The 27,742-nt window shown below is 47.1% G+C and overlaps 3 protein-coding genes across 7 annotated transcripts; 2 read left to right on the forward strand and 1 right to left on the reverse strand.

The window, feature by feature from the left end:
• Positions 1 to 357: 357 nt before the first annotated feature.
• Slc35a2 (solute carrier family 35 member A2) lies at positions 358 to 12,182 on the forward strand. 4 transcript variants are annotated; one of them, XR_007595158.1, is made up of 6 exons: positions 459 to 810; positions 2,131 to 2,313; positions 7,022 to 7,173; positions 9,886 to 10,619; positions 10,880 to 11,155; positions 11,915 to 12,048. XR_007595158.1 is itself a non-coding variant. In XM_050160800.1 (5 exons), exons 2-5 carry the CDS (start codon positions 2,256 to 2,258, stop codon positions 11,100 to 11,102), a joined length of 1,167 nt encoding a protein of 388 aa, XP_050016757.1. In that variant the 5' UTR covers positions 358 to 431; positions 2,131 to 2,255; the 3' UTR covers positions 11,103 to 11,749. The 4 variants fall into 4 exon arrangements, 3 of the variants coding, with proteins under 3 accessions (XP_050016757.1, XP_050016755.1, XP_050016756.1); XM_050160800.1 differs by lacking the exons at positions 459 to 810; positions 11,915 to 12,048 and adding an exon at positions 358 to 431 and having other exon boundaries at positions 10,880 to 11,749; XM_050160798.1 differs by lacking the exon at positions 11,915 to 12,048 and having other exon boundaries at positions 460 to 810; positions 10,880 to 11,749.
• Positions 12,183 to 12,234: 52 nt separating this feature from the next.
• Positions 12,235 to 17,575, reverse strand: Pqbp1 (polyglutamine binding protein 1). 2 transcript variants are annotated; one of them, XM_050160811.1, is made up of 8 exons: positions 17,485 to 17,575; positions 17,083 to 17,127; positions 16,751 to 16,830; positions 13,655 to 13,766; positions 13,375 to 13,487; positions 12,987 to 13,268; positions 12,713 to 12,776; positions 12,235 to 12,554 (listed from the first exon to the last, which is right to left on the reverse strand). In XM_050160811.1, exons 3-8 carry the CDS (start codon positions 16,815 to 16,817, stop codon positions 12,398 to 12,400), a joined length of 795 nt encoding a protein of 264 aa, XP_050016768.1. In that variant the 5' UTR covers positions 16,818 to 16,830; positions 17,083 to 17,127; positions 17,485 to 17,575; the 3' UTR covers positions 12,235 to 12,397. The 2 variants fall into 2 exon arrangements, with proteins under 2 accessions (XP_050016768.1, XP_050016767.1); XM_050160810.1 differs by lacking the exon at positions 17,485 to 17,575 and having other exon boundaries at positions 17,083 to 17,248.
• A 75-nt stretch (positions 17,576 to 17,650) lies between these two features.
• On the forward strand, positions 17,651 to 26,851 carry Timm17b (translocase of inner mitochondrial membrane 17B). Its single transcript, XM_050160815.1, has 6 exons — positions 17,651 to 17,753; positions 19,251 to 19,350; positions 22,663 to 22,726; positions 26,053 to 26,181; positions 26,265 to 26,375; positions 26,472 to 26,851. Exons 1-6 carry the CDS (start codon positions 17,728 to 17,730, stop codon positions 26,558 to 26,560), a joined length of 519 nt encoding a protein of 172 aa, XP_050016772.1. The 5' UTR covers positions 17,651 to 17,727; the 3' UTR covers positions 26,561 to 26,851.
• The last annotated feature ends 891 nt before the right edge of the window (positions 26,852 to 27,742 follow it).

A 27,742-nucleotide genomic window follows, 5' to 3' on the forward strand; every position in this document is an offset into this window, starting at 1 on the left:
TTTCTAGCACTTTCTGTGTAGCTCTTAACTTGATTTAAATCTTAATTTGTCTTTGCCTTTCATGCCCCTCCTTTGCATCTTCCTCAGCTCACCTCCCTTGGTCTCTCTAATCCTGACGTCAATTGTCCTGAACCTGCTTCTCATTTTCCTCTATTACAGTGACTAAGCCTTCCCTACTCTAGTTCAGCAATGAATTCTATGAACCTAGCGGTAGGCCTATGACTCACTAGTCCCGCCTTCTTGAAAGTCCGATTCCTCCCAGTTGGCCTCCGGGCCTTAGAGGGCGGGACCTGGCTGGGTGGTGGGAATAGAACAGTTTCTGATGCGAGGAGGGTGGTGCCATCTGAAGGTTCCAATAAAAGCGGAGATGGAGGAACCACGGAACCAATGAAACCGCGGGACGGTTTGGGAAGGTGGTTCGGACAGTCGGGGTCAGTGAGGCGTGCAAACGGGAGGTGTGGGCCGGGTCTAGTGTCGCGAGCATGCCAATAGATGTGTAAAGGCTGTGGGAGATGGGTCTCCGGGGTCCTTGGTCTCCGGCTGATGGAATCTGGGAAGTCCGAAACCACCATTTTAGAATCAGGCTTGGAACGGGCTAAAAACACCACCTCGCAAGCCCAGCTAATGCCCCGCCCTCCACGCCGGAGGTCCGGAAGCGGACGTGATGGATACGGAAGTAGCCTGCTGTTGCCGAGGGGACGGGACGGGCAGATGCCAACATGGCAGCGGTTGGGGTTGGCGGATCATCCGCGGCGGCCGGGCCAGGGGCCGTGTCCGCGGGCGTGCTGGAGTCTGGGTCCGCTACAGCGGGTGAGATGACCTCAGGCAGAGAGCAGTTGGCCGGGCGGAGTTCGGGGACCTTGGGGGTGGAATGATCCTTGGCTGAAGTGACAGCGGCGTCTCGTGTGAACGGACCGACGTGTGGTGTGTGTGTCTGTGAGAGCGAGAGTGTGTGTGTGTTGTTGGAAGAAGGGAGGAGAGAACGGACCATTGTAGGTTACAGGTAGGAATCGGTCGTTTTGTGGGTGTTTGTGACGGGGGCCCTGGACTTGGAAATAAAGACCGTTATGAATATGTGGGGAAATTTCCTTTTGAGTAGGCTAAGACCACTGAGAATGTTCGGGGGCTTTGGGAATCTTTAATGGCAGAAGGGAGAGACGGATTCTGGGGTAGGAGTTTTTCCTTATAGAAGGGAGAGAGACGATTCTTAGGGTGGTGGCTTCTTCCTTATAAAGGGACCTTATAAATTGTCAGGGTGGGGCACATCCTTGTATGACTAGTGATCCATTTTGAGCATGAGGCTGTCCTTCATTGCATGGAGAGTATGTTCTGGGGCTGTCCCATCCAAATGGAGATAGTTCTATTTATGTTGAGGTGGGAGGGTTCCTTCCTTATAGGTCAGGGAAAGAACATTCTGAGGGTGCCAAGTCCTATATAGCAGAGAGAGCTCATTGTCTGTGGGTAGAACAAAGAATTGTTCTTTGGCTGGGAGGAGGGCGTACAGCAGTAAGGAAGTATTTCCGCATGTGATTAAGGTAATCAGACTGTTGGGGAACCATTGTAGGAGATAGGGAAGTAGGACAGTCCTTAGGAGGTGGGCATTTTAAACAATTGCCCCATTCATTATATCCTGATATTTCATTTATGGGACAGTCTTGCAAGTAGAAACATCACTTCCTAGAAATCCTCAATTTGCTCATCCACAAAATGGGATGTTTCGAAGTACCCTCAGAGACCAAATGCTGGGTGGAAATCCATGTGAATCCCATAGCGCAGTGCTAGGCATGCTGCGCGCATTCAGTAAATCCGGGCAATGCTATCTGGGAAAGAGCTGCTTCCCCGAGGAGGGAGAAGTGGGTATGTGTGTCCAGGGCCTGCCTAGGCCATTTCCTCACACCCTACCAGGGATTCCACAGTAAGAGCTGGCCAGAATGGGACCCTGTCAGACACTTGCCGGCAACGGAGGGTGTGGAAGCAGGTAGGGAATCAGATTCTCAGTTGAGTCAGGAAGGGCAGGCAGAGGAAGTTTCAGTGGCTGGAAGGATTTTGATTGAGAAGAGGGGGGAGGTGGGTGGCTAAACCCTGACAGCTTCTGACCCCATCTTTTTATGTCCCTTCCACTCCCTACAGCTCACCGGCGCCTCAAGTACATATCCTTAGCTGTGCTGGTGGTCCAGAACGCCTCCCTCATCCTTAGCATTCGATATGCTCGCACCCTGCCTGGGGACCGCTTCTTTGCCACCACCGCTGTAGTCATGGCTGAAGTACTCAAAGGTGTCACCTGTCTCCTGCTGCTCTTCGCACAGAAGAGGGGTATGAGTCAGGGAAGGGGCTGGGTGGTTGATCTGACTCCCTGTGTGTAAGCACGCCGGGGAGGCTTGTTATCTGGGAGAATCTTTCTGAAAGTGCTTGCGGAGTATGTAAGTGCCATCTAAGCTTCCTTGCCACTCCAGCTGTGCCAAGTTGCCTCGGCACTTGTGTGTCCCTTAAACCTGGGAACTGCAGTAGTGACATAGTCTGCCCAATAGGCAACAGAACACTCAACAGTGATTCAAAGATTTAACTTTATCCCATGGAAGCCAAGTGTAGTGGCACATGCCTCTAGTAACAGCATTTGGAAGGTGGAGGCAGGACGGTGAGGAGATAACATAGGAAGTTCAAGGCTAGCCTTGGCTACACATGCTTTTGTCTAAAAGAGAGAGAGAGAAAGGGAAAAGAATATGGGAAATTCCACTACACACACACACACACACAGTCAGAAAGAATAATAAACTAGTAAAGCTATCTTTCCACACATTATCCAGGCTCACAACTCTCAACTCTTGACCCCCCTTTCAGAAAGCTGGCTGCTCACTGCTGCGCTACATATCTTTTACACATCTGCACTTGTAAGCGCAGCTGGTCAGCATACTAAGGCATCAGTTAATTCCATCCATTCAAGGCTAACTGCAAAACAAGAAAACAAGCAATAAGTGGAATTATAATACCTAGAGTTGGTGTAGTTTAGTTGATAGAGTGCTTGCCTAGCATATATAAAGCTCTGGATTTTAGCACCACAAAAAACAGTTATGATGAATGCCTATAATCTAAGGCAGAAGGATCAGAAGTTCAAGGTCATCTTTGACTATGTAGTGAATGTTCAGGGATAGCTTGAGTTATCTGAAATTCTATCTAAAACAAGGAAGCATAATAAAAATCATACATGATGAAATAACAATAAAGCTAGGTATGGTGGTTCATACCTGTCATCTAAGGCAGGAGGATCATAAATTCCACGTCTTCCTAGGCTGAGGCGAGATCCTGTCTCAAAGCTGGGCGGTGGTGGTGCCCACCTTTAATCCCAACACTTGGGAGGCAGAGGCAGGTGGACCTCTGTTAGTTTGAGGCCAACCTGGACTATAAGAGCTAGTTCCAGGACAGGTGCCAAAGCTACAGAGAAACCCTGTCTTGAAAAACAAAACAAAACAAAAATCCAAATAAAAGGTGTTTGACAGGGAACATGATCCTGCCTCAAAACAAAACAAACAAACAAAACCCCCAAACCACCAATGAATAAAAAAGCCAAACCAGGCCTGATGGTGCAGGTCTGTAATCTTAGCTGCTTGAGAAGCTGAGGCAGGGAAATCATAAGTTCAATACTAGCCTGATCAATTTTGTAAGACCCAGTCTCAAAACATAGGACTGGCAAGATAGCTTAGCAGGTAAGGTAAAAGCTCTTGCCATGCAATCCGGACAGCCTGAACTCCATTCCCAGGACCCATGATGGAAGGAGAGAACTGACTTTAGCCTCTAAGGTGTCCTTAGACCTCCATACCATGGACTGTGCATGCCTACACTCAAACACATACATCACACATAATACAGATAAAAGGACTAGAAATGTAGCCCAGCTGTAGAACACTTGCCTAATTTGTTTAGGGCTGTAGGTTCATCCCCAGTAACACACACATACACACACATGTGCGTGCAAAAACCAAAACAATAGGGGCAGTGAAGATGGCTTCATGGGTAAAATGCTGGGCGGTGGTGGTGCACCCCTTTAATCCCAGCACTCGGGAGACAGAGGCAGGTGGATCTCTGTGGGTTCAAGACCAGCCTGAGCTAGTTCTAAGACAGCTAGGGCTGTTACACAGAGAAACCCTGTCTTGAAAACAAACAAGCAGAAAATAATAAGGTGGAAAGTAATAGAGGAAGACACCCAATATCAGTCTCTGTCGTCCACATATCCATGTGTGGATGAGGGCACCAGTCCGTCCACATTCCCACACACAAATCAGAAACCCAAAAGATTAAGTGGTTCATAAGTGTTCAAAGTTATAATGCCTTCTTTCTTTTCTTACTTTTTTTTCAAGACAGGATTTCTCTGTGTAACAGCCCTGAGTGACTTGGGACTCACTCTGTAGACCAGGCTGGCCTTGAACTCAGAGATCTGCCTGACTCCTGAGTGCTGGGATTAAAGGCGTGCTCCACAACCACCTGGCAACAATAGCTTTTATCCACAGTTTTATTATTATTATTATTAATTTGGGAGGTGGGCACCCATGTGCTATGCATGCATGCAAGTGGAAGTCAGTAAACAACTTAAAAGAACTGAATCTCTCATTACATCATATAGGTCTTGGGAATTCATGTCAGGCTTGGCAGCAAGTACCCTTACCCTGATGCACCATCTTGTTGGCCCTATTTTGATTTTTTGAGATCATCTCAGATAGCCCAGGCTGGTTTCTAACACTGTAGCTGAGCTTGGTTTTGAACTCCTGATCCTCTTGCCTCTACCTCCCAAATATGATTTTAGGTATGCACCACCATGATGACCCACAGATTTAATTTGCTCGCCTGTCTGGCTCTCCCTCTCTTTCCCCTTTTGAGACAAGATGTCACTGCACCAACTAGACCCATCTTAAACTCCAGCTGGTGGGCTAAAGTGTCCCTCCTCCCTCCGTCTCTCTGGTAGCTTGGGTTGCAGATACAGGCACTTCATCACTCTCTGCTCATTTTGCTTTTCCTTGAATTAGTTGGTGATAACCTCACCCCGAGTGTTGAACACTCGCTCAGCATGTGCTAAAGCCTTAGGTTCCATCCCCATCACTACAAAAGGAGCAGCACTGTGTGCTTGTAATCCTGGCACCTGAGTAAGAGGCTTTCCTCAGCTACATAGTAAGACTTTGAAATCTGAAAAACCAAAATAACCAGCAACCTAAACCTGACCTGATGTGGAGTTCTTGGTAGACCTATGTTTGAGTTTTTCCACTTTGTGTGTATATCTACAGAATTCTCCGCAGAAATATGGATGTGCTTTTTTATGATATGCAGTTATAGCTATGCAGGATTTGTGATGTGTTTTGTGGTACGCACATTACCTTCTTAACACCTGGAAAATACGAAGTCAAAAATCCATTAATTACTACTGAAATAAGTGCTGTGATGGGCAGGGGGAGAATTTTATGGATCAGCATCAGACCAGGCATTCCTAAGCTGACCCTGTGCAGTGTGGTTGTGGAGATCTTCTAGGGATAACTGACTTCAGGTAAAACCTAAAAGATGAATTCATCCTTGGTTCCATAGCAAGTTCAAGGCCAGTTTGGGTTCTATGAACTCTGTCTAAATGAAATAATAATAGTAAGATGTAGGGCTGGGTATATAACTCAATTGGTAAATGTGCTTAACACACTTGGGGGTCTTAGGTTTAATCTCAAAGACCAAAACTAAAAATGTGATGAGTTTTGCCGGGCGATGGTGGCGCACACCTTTAATCCCAGCACTCCGGAGGCAGAGGCGGCAGGCAGATCCCTGTGAGTTCAAGACCAGCCTGGTCTACAAGAGCTAGTTCCAGGACAGGCTCCAAAGCTACAGAGAAACCCTGTCTCAAAAAAATGTGGTGAGCTTTACATAGACCTTATTCCATAGGAAATGATACTCGGTTAATTGTAGAAATTCTCAACCAGACTTCTGTTTAATGGTCAAGAACTGGCATGGTGGCGAACGCCTTTAATCACAGCACTTGGGAGACAGGCAAGGTGGATCTGTGAGTTCAAGACCAGTCTTGGCTACAAAGTGAGACCATGTCTCAAAAAAAAAAAAAAAAAAAGGATTACATTCAACTGGTACATGTTGGTGCTTACTCAAGAAGCTAGGGCAGAAAGATGGAGAATTTGAGGCCAGCCCAGGCTCCATAGAGAGACTCTGTTTTGAGAAGAAAGGAAAAAGGGCTGCATTCATTCATAGGGCAGGGGCAGCTTAATGTGTCTAGGGCTGAGAAAAAGGATATGTTTGATGGAAAATGGATTCTGTCCTCAAGTGGCTCATGGACCATTAAGGAACTAGGGTGTTTAAAAGCCTTGGGTTGGATGTGTAGCTCAGTGGTGTGTGAGGCCCTGGACGAATCACAAAACAAACAAATCTAAAACCTCCCTTCTGAGAGATAGTTGTATACCTCTGCCCAGGAACCAGGAAGCTCTATGTCACATGCTTCTAGTTACTGGTAATTATTTCATTGTACAGACATGTCAAGTGCTTGCCCTGAATGGGTTCATGCCAGGGAAGTAGCTCTCAGGTGGGTAGACTGTGGTTGATAGCAGGCATAGTGGGATAGGTAATAGTTTTGTGACCGTTAGTATTTTTTTCTTACAGTGTTGGGGTAGAACCTGGGGACACACACATCTGCTAGGCAAGTGCCCGACCCCTGAACTATATCACCATTCCCCTTTGCAGCCGTTAAGTTCTGTATCAGAAAGGCTTTTTGTTTAAAAGACATAATCTCATTATGTAGTCCTTGCTGGTCTGGCACTGGCCTCAAACTAACCAGATCCACCTGCCTCCATCTCCCAGGGGTGGGGATAAAAGGTGTGTGCCACCAGGTCAAACTCAGAAAAAGTTCTTATGGGCATTGCTGTGCTACTGTAGAAGAAACTGAGCTGCTAGGAGGGGGAGAGTAGTTTGGCAGTGAGGGGAGGCAGGACTGGGAGGTGAGCAAAGGGGCCAAGCCTGGTCCCAATCCTCAGCAGACTTTCTTCCCACATAGGTAATGTGAAGCACCTGGTTCTCTTCCTCCATGAGGCTGTCCTGGTGCAGTATGTGGACACACTCAAGCTTGCTGTGCCGTCTCTCATCTATACCTTGCAGAATAACCTCCAGTATGTTGCCATCTCCAACCTGCCAGCTGCCACTTTCCAGGTGAGCCCCCAGCCCACCATAGCTCCTGGGGAAGTGGGAGAGGGAGACGGAGGGAGGTGGTCTGTAAAGAGCAGGAACTATGTCACTTTCAGAATATTCTTTGAACTCCCTCCACTTTGGCTTCCATATGTGTCAAAATTGGGAATAAGGGGGATGCTGGGAAAACTGAAAATATACCTAAGACCAGACATGGTGGCATATACCTGCAAACCCAGCACTCAGGAAGTTGAAGCAGGAAGATTTGGGGTTTGAGGACTACAAAAAGAAACTATTTCTTGGACTGGAGAGATGGCTTAGAGGTTAAGAGCACTAGCTGCTCTTCCAGAGGTCCTGAGTTCAATTCCCAGCACCCACATGGTGACTCACAATGAGATCTGGTGCCCTCTTATGCCATGGAGATAGAGCAAGGTATACATAATGAATAAATATTTCAAAAAAGAAACTATTTTAGGGGACTTAAGAGATGGGGCTCAGGGGGCTGGAGAGATGGCTCAGCGGTTAAGAGCACTGGCTGCTCTTCCAAAGGTCCTGAGTTCAATTCCTGGCAACCACATGGTGGCTCACAACCATCTGTAGTGAGGTCTGGTGCCCTCTTCTGGCATGCAGACATACACACAGACAAAATATTATATACATAATAAATAAATAAAAAAAGAGAGATGGGGCTCAACAGTTAAGAGTACTGACTGCTCTTCTACAGGACCCAGGTTTGAGTCCTAGCATATAGTACCCACAACCATTTGTAGCTCCATTTTCAGAGGATTTGATGCTCTCTTCACCTCCAAAAGCACTAGCTATGTTTGTGGTGCACAGATATTCATTCATGCAGGCAAAACACCTGCACGCATCAAATATTTCTTAAAGGCAGAAACCCTATCCAAAGAAAAATACCCGGAAAGAGTCTTTGAATGCTTATTGGTAAATCTGTAGCATCTATGGTTAGTCTTGTTTTCAGAAGGTTGATTAAAGAACCTAGATATAGCAAGGTTGCCTGGGTTCAAATCCCAGCACTGCTGCTTTCTAACTCTGTGATTTGGGGAGTCAGTCACTTACCTTTCTCTACCTTTATTTGCCCATCCTTATTTTATTATTTCATTTCGTTTTCTTTAGACAGGGTCTCATGTAGCCCAGGCTGACTGTCAACTTGTTATGTAACATGACATGCTGTGATCCTCCTGCTTTGACCCCTCAAGTGTTAGGATTATAGGTGTGTGTGTGTCACCATGCCCTGTTTATGATGAGGTGCTAGCACTTTGTGCCTGCTAAGCAAAACTACCAGCTAAGTTATATCTTCACCTTTTATTTTGTTTGGTTTTTGAGACAGGATCAGTCTGGCCTTGAACTCATTATTCTTATTCCAACTTCTAAGTGTTGTGATTGCAGTCATGAGCGACCATTGCCTAGCTTTCTCATTAAATTGCAGATTCTAGTGGTGTTCAGTTCCAGGGTACTTGTGAGGATTAGATGCACTATTTCTGATATAGTGCCCAGGCCATGCTGGACACAGTAATCTAAAACATTTTCTGGGTTTGTTGTGCTTGAAGACGACCCTCTTCATTGCCTGCTTGGAGGTGTTTTACATACATCAGTCTTACTTTATAGAGATGATGCCAGGCCTGAGAAAGGACAAGTGATTTGTCCCTATCACATAGCTAGGAAAATAGTATTGGGTTGTAGATTTATGTGTGACTCGGGACACTTAGGCACAGCTACCTTTTTGTAACTCACTGAGAGGTTCTTTTTCTTTTCTTTTTTGTTTGTCTGTTTTTCTTTTTTTCTATTTTTTTTTTTTAGTCTAGAATTCCTTTTTCAAGCCCTCTCAGATTTTACGTGGGGTTAGTTGAACACGGAGTACCAATTGTAAGGGGAGAGGGCCCGCTTGTTTTTCCCAGCTGCCTGGCTAGCTTACACCCAAAATAACCACACAGAAACTGTATTAATTAAGTTACTGCTTGTCCCATTAGTTCTAGCCTCTTATTGGCTAACTCTCACATCTTGATTTAACCCATTTCTATTAATCTGTGTATCACCATGAGGTTGTGGCCTACCAGCAAAGGTCCAGTATGTATCTCCGGCGGCAGATCCATGGAGTCTCCTATGTTTGCTTTTCAAGACAGGGATTCTCTCAGAGCTGGCTGTTCTGGAACTCACTCTGTAGATCAGGCTGGCCTTGAACTCACAGAGATCTGCCTGTTTTTGCCTCCTGAGTGCTGTGATTAAAGGCCTGAGCCACCACCACCCTGGCTCTGTAGTCACACCTTAAGTGCTGGGATTGAAGGCTTGCACCACCACCACTGCCTGGCCTGGAGGTTCTTTTTTTTCTTTTTTTGAGACCATTTCTAGCCCAGACTGGCCTCTGACTCTACATAACCAAGGATGACTTTGAATTTCTGATCCTCCTGCCTCCATTTTTCAAGTGCTGGGATTATAGGCATATACCAATGCATCTGGTGCTGGGGATGGAAGCCAGCAGTCTGTGTATGCTAGGCAAGCTCGTTACCTATTGACTGTATCCCTAGCCATCTGGGAGGGGCTTTGGGAACTAGTTAGCCACAAATTAGTCAGTAGTCAGTGGTTGGTTAATTTTATTGTCATGTACCCTACCCCTCCTTTTCATTATGCCTGAAGAGCCACAGTGGGTACTGTCCCCTGCCCCTTGCACTTCCTGGGAGTTGGGGCCAGCCCTCAGTGCCTTCCATATGCAACTTGCAGGTGACATATCAGCTGAAGATTTTGACTACAGCACTGTTCTCCGTGCTCATGTTGAACCGCAGCCTCTCACGCCTGCAGTGGGCCTCCCTGGTACTGCTATTCACTGGTGTTGCGATTGTCCAGGCACAGCAAGCTGGTAGCGGTGGCCCTCGGCCACTGGATCAGAATCCCGGGGCAGGACTAGCAGCTGTCGTGGCCTCCTGCCTCTCCTCAGGCTTCGCAGGGGTCTACTTTGAGAAGATCCTCAAAGGCAGCTCAGGTTCTGTGTGGCTGCGTAACCTACAGCTAGGCCTTTTTGGCACAGCACTGGGCCTGGTGGGGCTCTGGTGGGCTGAGGGCACTGCTGTAGCCCATCAAGGCTTCTTCTTTGGGTACACACCTGCTGTCTGGGGTGTGGTACTAAACCAAGCCTTTGGTGGGCTCCTGGTGGCTGTCGTTGTCAAGTATGCTGATAACATCCTCAAGGGCTTTGCCACCTCCTTGTCCATTGTGCTGTCCACTGTTGCCTCCATTCGCCTCTTTGGCTTCCACCTGGACCCTTTATTTGCCCTGGGCGCTGGGCTGGTCATTGGTGCCGTCTACCTCTACAGCCTCCCCCGAGGTGCAGTCAAAGCCATAGCCTCCACTTCTGCCTCTGCCTCCGGGCCCTGCATTCACCAGCAGCCTCCTGGGCAGCCACCGCCACCGCAGCTGTCTTCTCGAGGAGACCTCATCACGGAGCCCTTTCTGCCAAAGTCAGTGCTGGTGAAGTGAGAGCTGGTAGTGGTTGGGGGAGTCAGGATAGGGGGTTGGGTGGAGGGGGTTGGGCTGCTGCAGGTCCAAAGTTGTTGCCAGGGCCTGACTTTTGTGGGGTTGGAGGTTTTTTTTCTCCCATACTTCTAGAAGGATATGGAACTAGGGATATGAGCCTTCCTGGTAGATGGACCCCCCCCCTTTCCTGAAGGAGCTTTATTGAGCAGCTTCCTCTGACCAAGGCTAACCTCTTTGGGAACAGGGTTGGGGCACTGCTATTCCAGGCTTTTCCCCACGACCCTCTGCTGGAGATGTCCTGTCTCTCATGCCTGGGACAGTTCATCCCAGCCATCCTGCAGACTGGACAAAAGCCCTGCAGCTCTTCAGTAACGACTAATGACTACCCGTGGGGTTCCATTTCCTATTGTGTGAGGCCTTCTCTCCTGCACCATCACCCTGGATCATGTCAACAGCTTGGTCTCTGATGTGGCTTTTGGGCAGTTTCTCTGGTACAGAGACCCTTGAAGATCGGCCTGTTGTAAGTGCCTGGAGTGAGGAGAGAGGCACAAGCTGAGAATTTTGCATCAGCTCATGTTGGGGAGGGTGCAATAAGCACCATTCGCTGTTCAGTAGTTTGGGCATTTGTGATAATCAGATTACTAATGATCCAGAGTGTTGGGGAAATGGGGAGGGGAAATCCTGAAGTGGCTGAATCTTACGTAATTGAAGAGACGGATGAAGGATTGATTATCTTCTGAAACATCCAGAGAGGAAAAATAAAGCTGCCAGTCCCACCCTCAGCCCCATTGGCCGTTTAAAACACCCTTACTTCATGGCGGGTGTCAGAATTGATGAGTCATGGAACCTGCACCCCCGCACTCCCCAAAGCTTATTAACTCCTTAACTGTATCCCAGATGTGTGTGCCTGTGTGTGTGTGAGTGAATGTACGCACGCGTGTGCATAAATACACGCATGGAAGGTGCCTGGGCTGTCTTTGCTATTGTAAATAGGGCCATTGGATCTTTATTTTTGATTAATTTGTTCTGATTTTTGGGAGGGTGTTGTTTTCTAAGGAACTGTAATGGACATGTCAGGATACCCAATGCCAAATAAAGATGTTGTATTTATTTAGTGCATGTGTAGCTCTCTGACCCAGGGCCTGCTCTTTCCACATAAGCACCGATATTAACCCCAGGATTACTAGTTTACTACTACCACCTTCGCTTGCTCGGGGAACCCTCTTGCCAGCCCACCCCAGCTTTCTGTGTTTCTCTTTCCTTCCCATGTTCACCACAGGTTGCTCACCAAGGTGAAGGGCTCGTAGCTGCTGGAATTGAAGATGCTGGCCTGCCTTCGTTCTCCCTTCTTGCCCTGGCCCAGCTGGGACTAAACTCTTATCAGTATTAGGGGTAGGGTGAGGTAGACATGGGAACTCCCTGTCCCCACCAACCCTGCCCCACATAGGGCTGACATGACTAACCTGTTAATGGGCCCACCTCAACTCCCGCTACTTTGCAGTATTTCTTAGGTGAGTTTCTGCAAATAAAATGTGTTTTGCATCTTGTCAGCTTGGGTTGGGAAGCCTGGAAAGGAAGGAAGCACTCAAGCCTCCTGAGTATGATCCACAACAAAGCTTTTATTACAAACAATTAGGGGGGGTGGGAGTGTAGCTCATTGGTGGGATACTTATTCAGCATGTGCGAAGCTCTGGGCCCTACATCCAGAGCCCCAAGGAAGAAAGCAGGAAGGCAAACTGCCAAAGCTACAGCAAACAAAGGGTCAGTCCTGCTGTTTGGTTCGGGAGGCCTCAGCGTTGGCGCGGAGCACAGCCCCTGGGGAAGGGTATGGGCGCTGCTGGAAGAGGGGCCCAGCTGCTGTCGTGTCGGCGCCTGTCTTGGCCTCATTCCTCTTGGGTAGTCCTGTTGACCATGTGCCCCTGGGGACAACAGACAATTAGAGGACAGGAAAAGGGTATAGTGGACATTTTCCCAACTGCCCACGATTAAAGAATGGGAAGAAATACAGGAGGAAGGTACTGTTCACAGGTATAGCGACAAGCATGAAAAGCCAGGATTGTCAGGGGGTTTCACTTACCGGGGTGCATCTGAGTACGAGCTGGGATCCATAGGGTCTAATTCTTCATCTTTCCGGCTCGCCGCTATAGAAATAAGTAGTTGGTTAAATTCTTCACTTAAGGTCCAACGAGCCCCAGATCACTGAGTCCCTTCTCCCAGGAAGAAGTGTTGCCAGGGGCTACCATGGCCCACAGCGCCATTCTCCAGGAGCCAGGGTCTAGATATGCGTTCCTTACATTCCTATGCCCTGGCACCTCACTTGACTCATCCAAGTCCCAACCTGATCTGCTTACCCTTCTTGCTCTTGGGGTAAGGAGCTAGCTCCTCTCTGCGATGGTGGCGCCGGTCTTTGCCATCTTCCCGGTCTGCCTTGTCATACCCCCGGTCCCGATCTCGTTCCCTGTCCCGATCTCTCTCTCTGTTGTCCACTTTGTCATAGCTCCGCTCTCGATCAGACTTCTCATGGTTTCGGTCTGCCTTCTCATGGCTCCTGTCTGGCTTCTCGTGACTTCGGTCTGACTTCTCATGATTTCTGTCCAACTTCTCAAGATTCCGGTCCAACTTGTCCTCAGCCTCTGCGGTAACACAGAAGTCAGAAGCCCTCTCTTCTACATATGGTCTCCTCAGCCCCTCTTTGAGACTGTAAGAATCACTGAGATACCCATGCATTTGCCAACTCACCAGCATTATTGGTCCTCAGTTTCTTGGCAGATTTAGAAACGACAAAGTTGGGGTCATGTGGTGAGAGCCACGACACGAGGTCTGTCTCGACATTCCAGTAATAGGGGAGTCCACTATGGGCAGTGAGAGGGAAGGGAACGTCAGCACAGATGTCCCTTATGTCAACTGTTTCCCTGACCTCTGCTTAGATCTTCTCCATGGCTCCATAGCAGATACATTCCTCATTAACACAGGAAGGGAAAAGCCAGCCATCCCTCCTGCCTTATGTTGGTAGGCTCACCAAGAAGGGTCAAACACCTTGTACCAATTCGGTGGCAGACCCTCTAACCGGGTGGACTCATAGTCGACAGGATCATCATCATAGTCCTCAGCAATAATCTCTTCCTCTGGCTCTGCAAGAACATGGAGACAGAAAAGCAATTTAAGAACCCCGGGGAGCCAGGCGGTGGTGGCGCACGCCTTTAATCCCAGCACTTGGGAGGCAGAGGCAGGCGGATCTCTGTGAGTTCGAGACCAGCCTGGTCTACAAGAGCTAGTTCCAGGACAGGCTCCAAAACCACAGAGAAACCCTGTCTCGAAAAAGAAAAAAAAAAAAAGAACCCAGGGATTCTCTTCCTATACTCAGGGCCTGGGGCCATAACCACTCACATCTACACCACTGTACGTAGAAAACAGAGCTATGCATTGACAGTTGATAGAGAATCTTCAAAAACCTACCAGTTCCTGAGTTCAGATATCATGTGGCCCTGTATCATCCAAACCTATTCAAATGAAATGGGTTTAAATAGCAGGGGGGTTGCCTAAAAACAATGGGCTACCTATTCACCTTCTGACCTGTGATGGGTTTCTGAGTCATGTACAGCAAGGAATTAATTCAAATATTGCTCTGAATCTACTCCCAAGGGCTAACATATAGTAAGCCTGCAGCAAGATACCTGGTGATAGAATAAAAATGGTGTTTATTATCAGCTCAATGCCTGGCTATCAGTAGGCCCATAACAGATTTCAGCTGTGGGTATAACCAACAATAAAATGCATATGCCATGCCAATTGGTGGTGGCACACACCTTTAATCCCAGCACTTGGGAGCCAGAGGCAGAAGGATCTCTGAGTTCCAGGACAGCCAACACTACACAGAGAAACCCTGTCTCAAAAATCCAAAAACCAATGCACATCCCAGCCCAGTGACACCAAAAGAAATCTCACGTATGATTATCCATATTTCTATTCCTAATAAAAGATATACTATCAAGCACCCGGCCTGCTGCGCGTGCTTTTGCAAGGCCACCTGCTCCTTCCCATGCGGAGCCTGAAGAGTCACTATGAGCAAGGCCCACCCTCCCAAACTGAAGAAATTTATGAACAAGAAGTTATCAAGTTATCATTGAAGTTAAATGGTGGCAGACATGTACAAGGAATTCTTCAGGGCTTCGATCCCTTTATGAATCTTGTGACTGACAATGGAGAGGGCCACTAGGGCAACAGAATAACACCAGCATGGTGCTCATACAAGGAAACAGGAGCCTTGGAAATAGTCTAAACAATGGCTGCTCAGCAGAGGAGTTCACATCCTTCCCCAAAGGACTGTTTGACTGGGGTGTAGAATTGGGTCATGTACATTTTCATAACAAAACAAACTTCTGTGATACTCAGAGTGCAAATAGATATATGCTTTCAGCAATGGGCTCAGTACTCAAGAGACTTAAACAAAAATGATATGGGGTTTGCCTAAAACCCTGGATTCAGACCCTAGCTTCACTAAAAAAAATTAGCACTATTAGGTACAAAGTCTGTGGCTGGCCCAAAGTAGTCCTGTAATAGATGTCAGTTATCCATACAGTATTATGATGCACTTTCCAGTGCCTAACACACCATATGGGTCAAAACTCACGCCAAATTTTATTATTATTGGCAAAAATATGTAATTAGGCCGGGTGGTGGTGGCGCATGCCTTTAATCCCAGCACTCGGGAGGCAGAGGCAGGCGGATCTCTGTGAGTTCGAGGCCAGGCTGGTGGTCTACAAGAGCTAGTTCCAGGACAGGCTCCAAAACCACAGAGAAACCCTGTCTCGAAAAACAAAACAAAAAAAAATGTGTAATTAGCAGCTAGTAATACAGTAAACCTGTAGCATGGGTAATAAAAACCCAGAAACAGAAATTGGGGTTCAACCTGAAGGTCAGAAAAGCAAAGCAGCCAGTCACTGGCTCTTACCTCTGCTAATGAGACAGACTGAGAGCTGTCTCCTCCTGTTTTATAATCCTCTCTAGTTCTGGGATTAAAGGCGTGCACCACTACTGCTAGTGTGGCTACTGGGATTAAAGGTGTGTGCCATTGCTGCCTGCTCTGTGAGGCTGGCCAGTGTAGCTGTTTTACTTTTCTGATCCTCGGGCAAGTTTTATTTATTAAAATACAAATGAAATGCCATTTCATAAACCTAATTGATCAATGATCATTTTAGACTATTGATATGTGCCAGGCACTTAGGTGGCCCCAAATAAATGTTAATAGGTTATCATGCCTATCATCACAGTACATCTGCTGAGTTAAAAACCACAAACCATTAACACCTTGTCACTATATTTGAAACAGAGACTGCAGAATATATCACTCTTATTAAATATTTATTAGTATAAAATAAATACTGGCCCTTTAATCCCAGCATTAGAAAAGCAGAGACAGACAGATCTTTGTGAATTCAAAGCCAGCCTGATCTACAGGAGTTCCAGGCCTGCCAGAACTATAGGGTGAGACCAAGACCATGTCTCAAACATTAATAGCAAGTAGTTACCCGTTTGGATTTTGTTATTTTTGGAGTGTGTAGAAAAAAATATCTGGCTTGGAGTGCTGGGTTTTAAAGGAGTGTGCCACCACCACCAGCGCAGCTTAGTTTTAGTTTCTGAAGACTGGGTCTCGCCAAGTTGCCATGGCTGCCTTGATCTCCTGGGCTCAAGTCATCTTCCTATCTCAGCCTCCTAAGTAGTTGAGACTATTGGTACATGCCACCATGCCCACTTTATTCATGAATTAAATTAAACTCTATCCTCCAGTCTACGCTTCACACAGTACTTACTATGCAGTAGTAATGGATACCAGGAAATTATATTGGCATTAAGATGCCTGCCAGGCCATGCAAGCTATCAAGTATTAACAACAAAGCCTCAATAGTAGAGCACATCCAAGAGTTTGAATTTGACCCCAGCAACGCAAGCGCGGAAAAGGTGTGTGCTTCGGGGCTAGGGACGACGGTTCGCGCCTGCTTAGCATGCACCTGGGTTTGACGGGGGCGGGAGGGGGCAGGACCGGGTTAGAGAACAGAACCACAGACGTCTGGTAACACCGGCACATGGTAGACCCTTCTGTTAGTCGCTTTCTCACCGGGCTCCAAATGTTTGAGGATGCCCCTCTTCGCCAAGCGGGTCTGCAGTGCAGCCGGGAGCGGCATTGTGGGGCCAGACCTAGGAAGCGACAGACAGTACTGAACGACAGATCCGATAAACATTCCAGTCAGGATATCCAGTAACCATGCATCTCACGACAGCGGCAGAGCCGATAAACATTCCAGTCAGGATATCCAGTAACCACGCATCTCACGACAGCGGCAGAGCCGATAAACATTCCAGTCAGGATATCCAGTAAAAATGTACCACACGGCAGCGAGTGTTCATTTGACGCCCCCCCACCCTCCCCCCCGCCCCGCACACACCTACCTGACTGCACCAGTAGTAGCTCGAAGGACCGAACAAAAGTGCGTGCTAAAAGATGAAAGAAATACGTGGCAGTATGGTCTGGGCTAGTACCACCAGAACTCTACGGACCGGACCGGGACACGGGGACCGGATGCACCTAAGACCCAGTTCCTCTCCAGGCCAAGGCTCCGCCCACCGCCGGAGGGACCAAGTGTAACACACCCGCAACCCTAAATGGGATCACCCAACGTTCCTCCAAGTCACCACAGTGGGAGGAACCAAGGCGCTGGGATGGGGGCGCAAAAATGCCAACACCATCTCCAGCTCTAGAAGAAAGCTTCTACCCCGCCGTTACCAGTCCAGCGATGTGAATAAGCAAAGTCTGTCACCTGCCCTCCCCTCCCTCTTTGTCACTATGCTTACCAATATCGAAGGGCTCTCCTTTAAAAGAACAAAATGCTCCCCGCTCTCCCCAGACGCAGTTAACTGGTCGACGCCAGGGAACGGACGTGGCCTGCCTGTCTAGCCAATAAGAACGCGCCCACGGCCTTACGTAAGCAAGGAAAACCAATTGTTTCCTTGGCCTACGTACGAAGCCTCCGCACTTGTGGGCGGTCCGAGGGGAGGGGGAGTGGCTCGCCAGGGCGACCAACTGCTCCAGGCGCCATGGAGGAGTACGCTCGCGAACCTTGGTACGGCCATGGGCACAGGCTTCGGGACAGTCCCTGCGACGCCCAGGCCAACCACGGGAGGCGGGCGGGGAAGGCAACGGCTCTATTGCCAAGTCCCTGACGCGGGAGGCTTAGAAACTTCAGTACCTCAGCGCGTCCGGCATGGCTCCGCCCACTTAGACTTCGTTAAAACCCGCCAGAGTGGAGAGTCCCCGTAGGTGCGGTATGGGACAAACCACTTCACTGTTACCCTGACTGTTCTAGACCCTTTTTGTGAGCCAAAAGAGAAACTCTGGGCAAATCCATTCCGGCAGCGGGGGAGGAGAGGCGTGGTGCCAAAACCCACAGGGTTTCCTCGCGTGACTTTCCTAGACTGGGTTTTTGACTCCGGATAGGGCATGTATGAACCCACTGTGGGCTAAGAGGTTGGACCTGGAACTTCATTTGATTTTTCTTTTCTGTTTTAGATTTTAAAAGGACACTGTACACGGCTTCCTTGAACGTGCTTGCCTTTTTTTTTTTTTTTTTTTTTAGAACAGAGTGCCACCCTGTTCTGCTTTGCTTAAGTAACATTAGTTAATTAACACTGTTGAAACCTGCCAAATCTTTGTACCGGTCAGTTCATTCTTTTTTCCATAGCAACAAAACAGTTTGATTGATGCTTGGTTGTAATCAAGAGTACTATTCTGTCAGTAATAAGACCAGCATTTGGAAGGCTACCCCGCCTCAAAAAAAAAAAAAAAAAGAAAGAAAGAAAGAAAGAAAGAAAGAAAGAGAAAGAAAAAGAGAAAAAGTAAAAAATTTCCCACTTTTCTGTCACAGATATATTTACAAAGCCTTTAGGTCTTGTTTATTTGTTTTGAGACAGGCTATCGCTATGTAGCCCTGGCTGTCCTGGAACTCTGGGTAGATCAGGCCGACCTCAAATACACACATCTTACTGCCCCCCCCTCCGCCGAGCTGGGTTGAAAGGCATGACACACCCATAAACACACAGTATCTTCTCTCTCTCTCTCTCTCTCTCTCTCTCTCTCTCTCTCTCTCTCTCTCTCTCTCTCTCTCTCTCTCCCCCCGCTTTTCCAGAAAGGGTTTCTCTGTGTATTCCTTGCCGTCCTAGAACTCACTTTGTAGACCAGGTTGGCCTTGAACTCAGATCCAACTGCCTCTGCCTCCCAAGTGCTGGGATTAAAGGCCAAGGTGTGTGCCACCACTGTCCAGTTGCACAAACTTTCTTTTTGGGACAGGGTCTCCATTTATAACCCAGGCTGGACTCCAACTCGTGATACTCCTGCCTCAACTTCCCAAGCATTATGAGTACAGGTATGTGGAACCTTGCCTGGCTTTCCTTTCTGACTTTGTGGGTTGTATCAAAACTGACAGACAGAACTAATTTGTTATTATCTGAGTTGTTTCTTACCAGTTGTGAGCTTCCCATTTTGGTTCTCCAAGTTCTAAAGAGTCCAGGCTTGGCAGGGCAAGGGTTTCACATTAACCCAATCTTTTCCTTCCTGCTTGCAGCCCATGGCGGATTGTGGATGATTGCGGTGGAGCCTTCACTATGGGTGTCATTGGTGGTGGAGTCTTCCAGGCTATCAAGGGCTTTCGCAATGCCCCTGTTGTGAGTTGGGCCTTCCCCCAGTGGTGTGGGAGTCTGCAGTCTTGCTGACATAGAATCCTGCTCTGAACACAATCATTCTGTTGCTTGTTCACCTACTTGTTGGGCCTGGCTCCTGGATCTATGATTTGAGGGACTCTATTTTTCAACTATCTAGCTGGACCTCTGTGGAAATGCTGTACTGTCAGAAACAGTCTTAGGGGCTAGAAGTATATGTAGGCAGTTTTTTTTGTTGGGACCAGGGGACCATGACACCATGATCAGCTCTGTTCCACCAGCTCCTTCCCAAATAACCACTCAGGGACTTATTAATTATAAATGCTCAGCCAATAGCTCAGGCTTGTTACTGTCTAGCTCTTGCACCTTAAATCAACCCATTTCTATTCATCTATGTGCTGTCCCAATGCTTGTGGCATTTATCTCCTGCATGTCCTGCTTCCTTTCTATATGGCTGGCAGCTCCTCTGACTCTGCCCTCCTTCCCAGCATTCTCTCTGTCCCAAAAATCCTGCCTAACTATGGGCAATCAGCTTTTTATTAACAATGAGAACAACACATATTTACAGTGTACAAAGGTTGTTCCACAGCAAGTACATAGCTCAGTGGTGTAGAGTAGTTGGTTAAGAGAGAGAGAGAGAGAGAGAGAGAGAGAGAGAGAGATCGATCGATCGATCCTTGGTTCATTCCTCAGCATCAGAATAAAAGGAAAAAGGTTAGCATCAAATCTTAAATGTGTATGCAATGTAGATTTTACCTCAAAGCAGACTCTGGGTTTAAATCCTATTATAGAAAAAAATGACAGAAGTTTGACAGAGAGACAAATTTACATTGAATGGGGGGGACCTTTTAATATATAATTCCACCTCTTCCCTTAAGGCCCCCTGCCCTTGGAGACTTTATTAGATGTCACTGTTTTAAAAGCATGGGAAGGGGCTGGAGAGAGGGCTCAGTAGATAAGAGTACTTGGCTTTGCAAGCTTGAGGACCTGAGTTCGATTCCCCAGCACCTATGTTAAAAAGCGAGGCATGACTGCCTGTGCCTATAACCCCAGCATTGGAGGGGGTGGGGCATGAGACAGGCATATCCCAGGAACTTGCTGGCCAGTCAGCCTAGCTGGAAGTGGAGCTTCTGACTCAGTGAGAGACCTTGTCTCAAGGCCAAAAGCAAGAAAACCCCTAATGTCCTCCTCTGACCTCCACACATTCACACCTGCACCTTCATGTGTATATATGCCACACAGGCACACACAAACCTTTGCTTTGTTTTGAGACAGGGTTTCTCTGTATTGCCCTGGATGTCCTGGAGCTTGCTCTGTAGACCAAGCTGGCTTTAAACTCAGAGAATTGCCTGCCTCTGCCTCCCATGTGCTAGGATTAAAGGCATGCACCATCACGGACCGGTGTAACTTTGTTATTTTTAATTTTTGCAAAGAGTAAAAAACAATGACTTCTTGAATTTTGCATGCAAAAGAAAACACTATCCTGAGTGAGGTAAGTCAGACCCAAAAAGAGGAACATGGGATGTACTCACTCATAATTGGTTTCTAGCCATAAATAAAGGACATTGAGCCTATAATTCGTGATCCTAGAGAAGCTAAATAAGGTGAACCCAAAGAAAAACATATAGACATCCTCCTGGATATTAACCTTCATCAGTCAATGAAAGGAGACAGAGACAGAGTCCCACATTGGAGAACCGGACTGAAATCTCAAGGTCCAAATCAGGAGCAGAAGGAGAGAGAGCACGAACAAGGAACTCAGGGCCATGAGGGGTGCACCCACACACTGAGACAATGGAACTCACCAAGGCCAGCTGGACTGGGTCTGAAATAGCATGGGATAAAACCGGACTCACTGAACATAGCGGACAATGAGGACTGCTGAGAAGTCAAGAACAATGGCACTGGGTTTTGATCCACTGCACGTACTGGCTTTGTGGGAGCCTAGGCAGTTTGGATGCTCTCCTTACTAGACCTGGATGGAGGTGGGAGGTCCTTGAACTCCCCACAGGGCAGGGAACCCAGTCTGCTCTTCGCTGATGAGAAAGGGGGAGTTGATAGGGGGAGGGGGAGGGATATGGGAGGTGGTGGTGGGGAAGAGACAGAAATCTTTAATAAATAAATAAATAAAATTTTGCAAAGCCTCATACTGGAAAGATTGCCTTGAACTAGGGCTGAAGAGATGGTTCAGAGGTTAAGAGCACTGGTTGCTCTGCTAGAGGTCCTGAGTTCAATTCCCAGCAACCACATGGTGGCTCACAACCATCTATGAGATCATTGGTGCCTTCTGGCCTGCAGGCATACATATATGCAGGCAAAACACTACTAAATAAATCTTAGAACAAGATGGCCTTCAACCACGGAGATAATTGGACTTAGACTTGTGAGCTTTACTCTAAGACTTAAAGATGGACAGGGTGCCTGCTCCTCTATGATATGGGTGTGAGCCTTTTGGGATATATCAGTTACTTTTCTGTTGTCGTAAAGTCCATGACCAAGGCAATTAATAGAAGGAAGAGTTTATTTGGGCTTTGAATTCCAGAGGGAGAAGAGTCCAATGTGATAGGGAGGCTTGACAACAAGGAGCACGGCTGCCAAAGCAAGAGGCTGAGAGTGCCCATCCTCAATGGCAAGTATGAAGCAGAGAACGTGAACTGAAAATAGGCAAAGCTTTAGGCAGTGGTTTTCAACCTTCATCATGCTGTGACTCATTAGAATTTCTTCATGTTGGGATGCTCCAACCATAAAATTATTTTTCTTGCTATTTCATAACTGATTTTTGCTAGTTATGAATCATAATGTAAATAACTATTTTCTGATGGTCTTAGGTGATCCCTGTGACCTTCAAAGGTGTTGCGAGCCACAGATTGAGAGCTACTGTTCTATAGTACATTTTGCTGTTTGAAGCTGTCTTGCTTGATTGCTTAGCATCTGTCTCTGCCACTACTGTGTACACTCAGTTGGAGAGGGCAGGGACCTTGTTCCTTATTGTACCCCTGCATATAAGATGAAGCCTGGCGCACAGGATCTACTCATTGTGTACTGAATGAACAAGTGAACAGATGAATAAAACTTACCAACCCTGCTCTTTGTTGTATATTCTCCATTCTGCATTTCTGGCTGCTGCTATGCATCTAACAGCTTTTCCATGTCTTCCCTTTTTTTGTTGCAGTGCTGGGAGTAGAAGAACCCTGGGCCTTGCTCACTCTATGCAAGTGCCCACCAGTAAGCACCTAGCACCTCTTCTTGTATAGGCTAGAAACCCTGCCTTGCCAGTGGTCTTACCCCTACCTTGACCCCTTTCCTTGCTTTCTCCAGGGAATACGACACCGCTTCAGAGGTAGTGTCAATGCTGTGAGGATTCGAGCACCCCAGATTGGAGGTGAGGAGATTGGGGGAACATGATAGCAACTTTGAAGGTAGTTGATCCTCTGTAGAGGTCCAGATTCTAACCCAAAGTCTGACTAGAACTTCCTGGGATGGAGACATTTCCCAACAGTTAATGTGAAAGGACAAGATTGTGTCTTCTGCGGTTTGTTTGTTTGTTTGTTTATTTTGAGACTGGGTCTCTACATAGCCCTGTCTCTACCTACTGAGTGTTGGGATTAAAGGCTTACACCACCACGCCTGGGGTATTGTGCAGTTTACATCTATGTCTCACCTTTTCCACGTTAGAGGACCTTACGCTAGTAGCATACTTTCCTCAAACTTCATCTGATGATAGCATGGACCACCCAACAGATAGTGTTAAAATGAACTCATGTTGCCAGGCGGTAGTGGCAGTACTTTAATCCCAGTACTCGGGAGGCAGAGGCAGGCAGATCTCTGTGAGTTCGAGGCCAGCCTGGTCTACAAGAGCTAGTTCCTTGGGGCTGGAGAAATGGCTCAGTGGTTAAGAGTACCACTCGTCTAAAGGACCTGAGTTCAATTCCCACCAACCACATAGTGGCTTACAACCATCTGTAATGAATCTAGTGCCCTCTTTTGGCCTGTAGGCATGCATGCATGTACGCAGAATACGGTATACACAATAAACAAACTAAATCTTTAAAAAAAAAAAAAGAGCTAGTTCCAGGACAGGCTCCAAAAAAAAAAAAAAAAAAGCTCGTAGTATTTCCTAAATGCTAGTTACTATGCTAAGCCCATTGATTTAAATTTACCTAGTTTAAAGTTGCAGAAGTCAACTGACACAGTACCTCAAATAAGTACTAGAACACAGTAAGCCCACAATAAACATTTTGACTACAGGTTGAATACTCCTATCCAAAATGCTTGAGACCAAAAGTGTTTCACATTTCAGAAGATTTTGGATTTTATAAAATTTGCATATGTATAGTCAGATATTTTAGAAATGAGACCCAAGTCTAAACACAAATTTTACTTGTGTTTTATATACGCCATACTTAAGTATCTTGAATATCTTTGATTTTTGAAACAGGTCTCTATAGCCCAGGCTAGCTTCAAACTCAAGGTTATCCTTCTGCCCCAGCCCCACAAGTGTTAAGATTACAGATGAGAGCCATGCCCAACTCTTTTTAAAAAATAATTAGTTTATTTTGAGATACTGAGAATTGAAACTATGACCTTCAGCATGTTAGGCAAGTGCTCTACCACCACTAATTTTGTCTCAACATCAAAGTGCTAAACACTATAAACACATATATAGCTGGGCAGTGGTGGCGCACGCCTTTAATCCCAGCACTTGGGAGGCAGAGGCAGGCGGATCTCTGTGAGTTCGAGGCCAGTCTGGTCTACAAAAGCTAGTTCCAGGGCAGGCACCAGACAAAATTACAGAGCAACCTTGTCTCCAAAAAAAAAAAAAAAAAAAATTAAATATGCTTTTGGCCAGGCAGTGGTGGCGCACTCCTTTAATCCCAGCACTCGGGAGGCAGAGGCAGGCGGATCTCTGTGAGTTCGAGGCCAGCCTGGTCTATAAGAGCTAGTTCCAGGACAGGCTCCAAAACTACAGAGAAACCCTGTCTCAAAAAAAAAAAAAACAAACAAACAAACAAACAAACAAAAAACCACACATATGTATGTATTTTTCTTGTTTTATGGTAGGGATGGATTGAGCATGCAAGGCAAGTACTCTGTCACTAAAACAGATTCCCAACACTATAGATATATATATTTTTTTTAATTTATTATGTATACAATATTTTGTCTGCATGTATGCCTGGAGGCCAGAAGAGGGCACCAGAACTCATTATAGATGGTTGTGAGCCACAATGTGGTTGCTGGGAATTGAACTCAGGACCTTTGGAAGGACAGGCGATGCTCTTAACCACTGAGCCATCTCTCCAGCCCTATATATATATATATTTTTTTTTAAATTAAGAGATGGAGTCTCAAGACTGAGAATGTAGTTTAGTTTGTAGAGTACTTACCCAGCAGTACAAAATCCTGGGTTCAGTCCCCAGCACTGCATAAAAACTGGGGATATTGGTGTCCACTTGTAATGTTGGCATTTGAGAAATGAAGACAGATGGATCAGAACTTCAAGATTATCCTTGGCTACATAGAAAGATTTGAGGCCAGTCTTGACTACATGATATCTTGTCTCAAAAAAGAGGGAGAGAGGCAGGGAGGCTGAGGGTTGAGGATATAGCCCAGTAAGTATTTGGCTGGCTTGAAACCCTGACTCCCATTCCCCACTACCACCACCAAATCAAAAATAACAAGTAGAGGGAGCTTTCTATGTTTTCCAGGCTGGTCTCTAACTCAGGCTCGGTGATCTCCTCAGCCTCCTGTGTAGCTGGAACTGCAACTGTACACCTCCAGAGTTTTTTGTTTGTTTTGGTTTTTGAGACAGGGTTTCTCTGTGTATCTCTGGCTATCCTGGAACTTGCTCTGTAGACCAGGCTGGCCTCGAACTCAGAGAGATCCACCTGCCTCTCTCTGCCTCTGAGTGCTGGGATTAAAGGCGTGCGCCACCCCGGCCAGCATTCTCCTGCATTTTTCATGTTTCATGTTACATGACGTCAGCCTGGAATTTTCTGTCACCAGTATCCTGATCATGCTCAAAAAGTTGTAGGTTTTGAAGCATTTTGGATTTCTAGATTATGCATGTTTAATATATATCTTGTGTTCTGGCTTTTCTGTCCTGTTTTCCTTCTCTCTGAAATCAAAACCAGAATTCCAATTCCATGTGATAGTTAAAGAAAGTGTGGAAGTTGCTTCATTGAAAGCTGTATGAAAGGTTAATCTGCTTGTATCCATTTACCAACTAAAAGTGAAAGGATTTTGATGATTACTACAAACCTGATTAAATGGGGAACTCTTCACAGTGGGAAAGATGGAGTGTTGCATAAGGGCCTCCACCTGTCTCTATGTCTGGACTTTCTTCCCTCTTGTATTTGATGCTGACATTTAACCCATGACTTTCTACAGGCTATGTGACTCTCCCAACCCGCTTTTCTTTTTGAGACAGGCCTTCATTTTATGGGTTTCTAACTCTTTGCAGTCTCCTGCCTGAGCCCCCCAGGTGCTGGGATTATGCCAGCCATGGGTGTTGTGTATGTGCATGTGTGTGCTTGTGTGTTTTGCTGGGAATCTCCCAAAGCAAATACTCTACTGCTGAGCCACATCTTATAGTCTCAGAAGCCCCTTTCTCGGTCAGTCTTCAGACCTTGGAAGTTCCCAGATGTTGAGATATACAGATCCTCAGAATTTCTGGTACTCACTGATTAGGCCTCTATCCCCCTACAGGTAGCTTTGCAGTGTGGGGAGGCCTGTTTTCCACCATTGACTGTGGCCTTGTACGGCTGCGGGGCAAGGAAGACCCCTGGAACTCCATCACCAGTGGAGCGTTGACTGGAGCAGTGCTGGCTGCACGCAGTGAGTGCCTCCAGCCCCCGCCCCCAGTCCTTTCCCTGTTCTGCCTGCCCTTCCTCAGCTCTGTTTCTTTTTCTGCCTCCCAGGTGGTCCGCTGGCTATGGTGGGCTCTGCGATGATGGGGGGCATCCTGTTGGCCCTCATCGAGGGTGTTGGTATCCTTCTCACTCGCTATACTGCCCAGCAGTTCCGCAATGGTGAGGACCTGGTGGGCAATGGTCAGGGAGAGTCAGGAAGCATTGTCAGCCTTCTCCATTCTTCCTCACCTCATTACCTCATTCTCCCTTCTCTAGCACCCCCATTCTTGGAGGACCCCAACCAGCTAACCCCTAAAGAAGGAGCTCCGGCCCCAGGTTATCCCAACTACCAGCAGTACCACTGAGGAAGCCGCCGCCTGCCCCTGCCACCGTGGGAGCTACTCCTCAGTTCCTTCCCGGACGATCTACCTCCAAGGGAGGACTGGCTCCTATATGTCCCTGAGACCCCCCCCAGAGAGGGTCTTTACTCTACTCTCTTGTTCTGTGGTAGGGGTGGGGGCACCCCAGCAGTCTTGTCCCATGGGTCCCCTTTTTATGTCTCTCAGGGCATCCCAGCCTCACACATGTAACAGTCTCTCATCCCAGATCCTCCATGTGGCACCCTGATGGATGTTTAAAGCCAGTTTTGAAATGTCTGTGTATGCACTCCTTAGTCATCCAGATGACCCTCTCCTCAGGAGCAGGGTTGTGAAAGTTTAGGACTTGTTATTCCACAGTGAATGGATTCTAGTAAGGAGTTTTTACAGGGTAGTAGGGAAAGAAGCAAGATCTCACTATGTTGTCCAAACTGAACTTGAACTTGCGTGATGCTAGCACAGCCAGCCTCTAGTAAAGAGTTATAGAATGAATCAGCAAAGGGAGGTAAGATACACAATGATAGGAACCAGGAATAAGCATGGTTAGTGGCCAAGGGATACAACGAGCAAACAGGAGTAAGCTTGGGAAAGAAGCTCAGGAACTCCAGGATTGCTGGGTATGATATATGCCATGCTATCCCCCCCTAGCATAAGCTCCCCTTGGGTAGACTAGACACTACCCTTAAGAAAAGCCTGTTCTAAGCCAGGCTGTGGTGGTGCATGTCTTCAATCCCAACACTTGGGAGACAAAGGCAGGCAGATCTCTGTGAGTACAGTACCAGCCTGGTCTACACAGAGCTAGTTCCAGGATGGCCAGGTCTACACAGAGAAACTCTGTCTGGGAGAGGGGGCGAGCATTGACTGAATACCAGTCATTCTATTTTTAAAAATTTCATTTAAAAACAAAAAGTGATCCAGCCAGACAGTGGTGGCGCACACCTTTCCAGCACTTGGGAGGCACAGGCAAGCGGATCTCTGTGAGTTCAAGGCTAATCTGTTCTGCAAAGCAAGTTTCTGCACAGAGAAACCTGTCTCTAAAAACAAAACAAAACTCCATATGGCCTCATACCAGCTCTGGTATGTGTGGGGTGGAGGTCCAGGCATCAGGGGAACTACTTTCCCAAAAAAGGTGCCCTGTGTTAGTCTCCTGTCACTTTTTTGCTTGGTGGT

This window comes from Alexandromys fortis, unplaced genomic scaffold, assembly GCF_014885135.2.
Source record: "Alexandromys fortis isolate MF-2015 unplaced genomic scaffold, M_Fortis_MF-2015_v1.1 scaffold_83, whole genome shotgun sequence".
In the NCBI taxonomy this organism is placed as follows: Eukaryota; Metazoa; Chordata; class Mammalia; order Rodentia; family Cricetidae; genus Alexandromys; species Alexandromys fortis.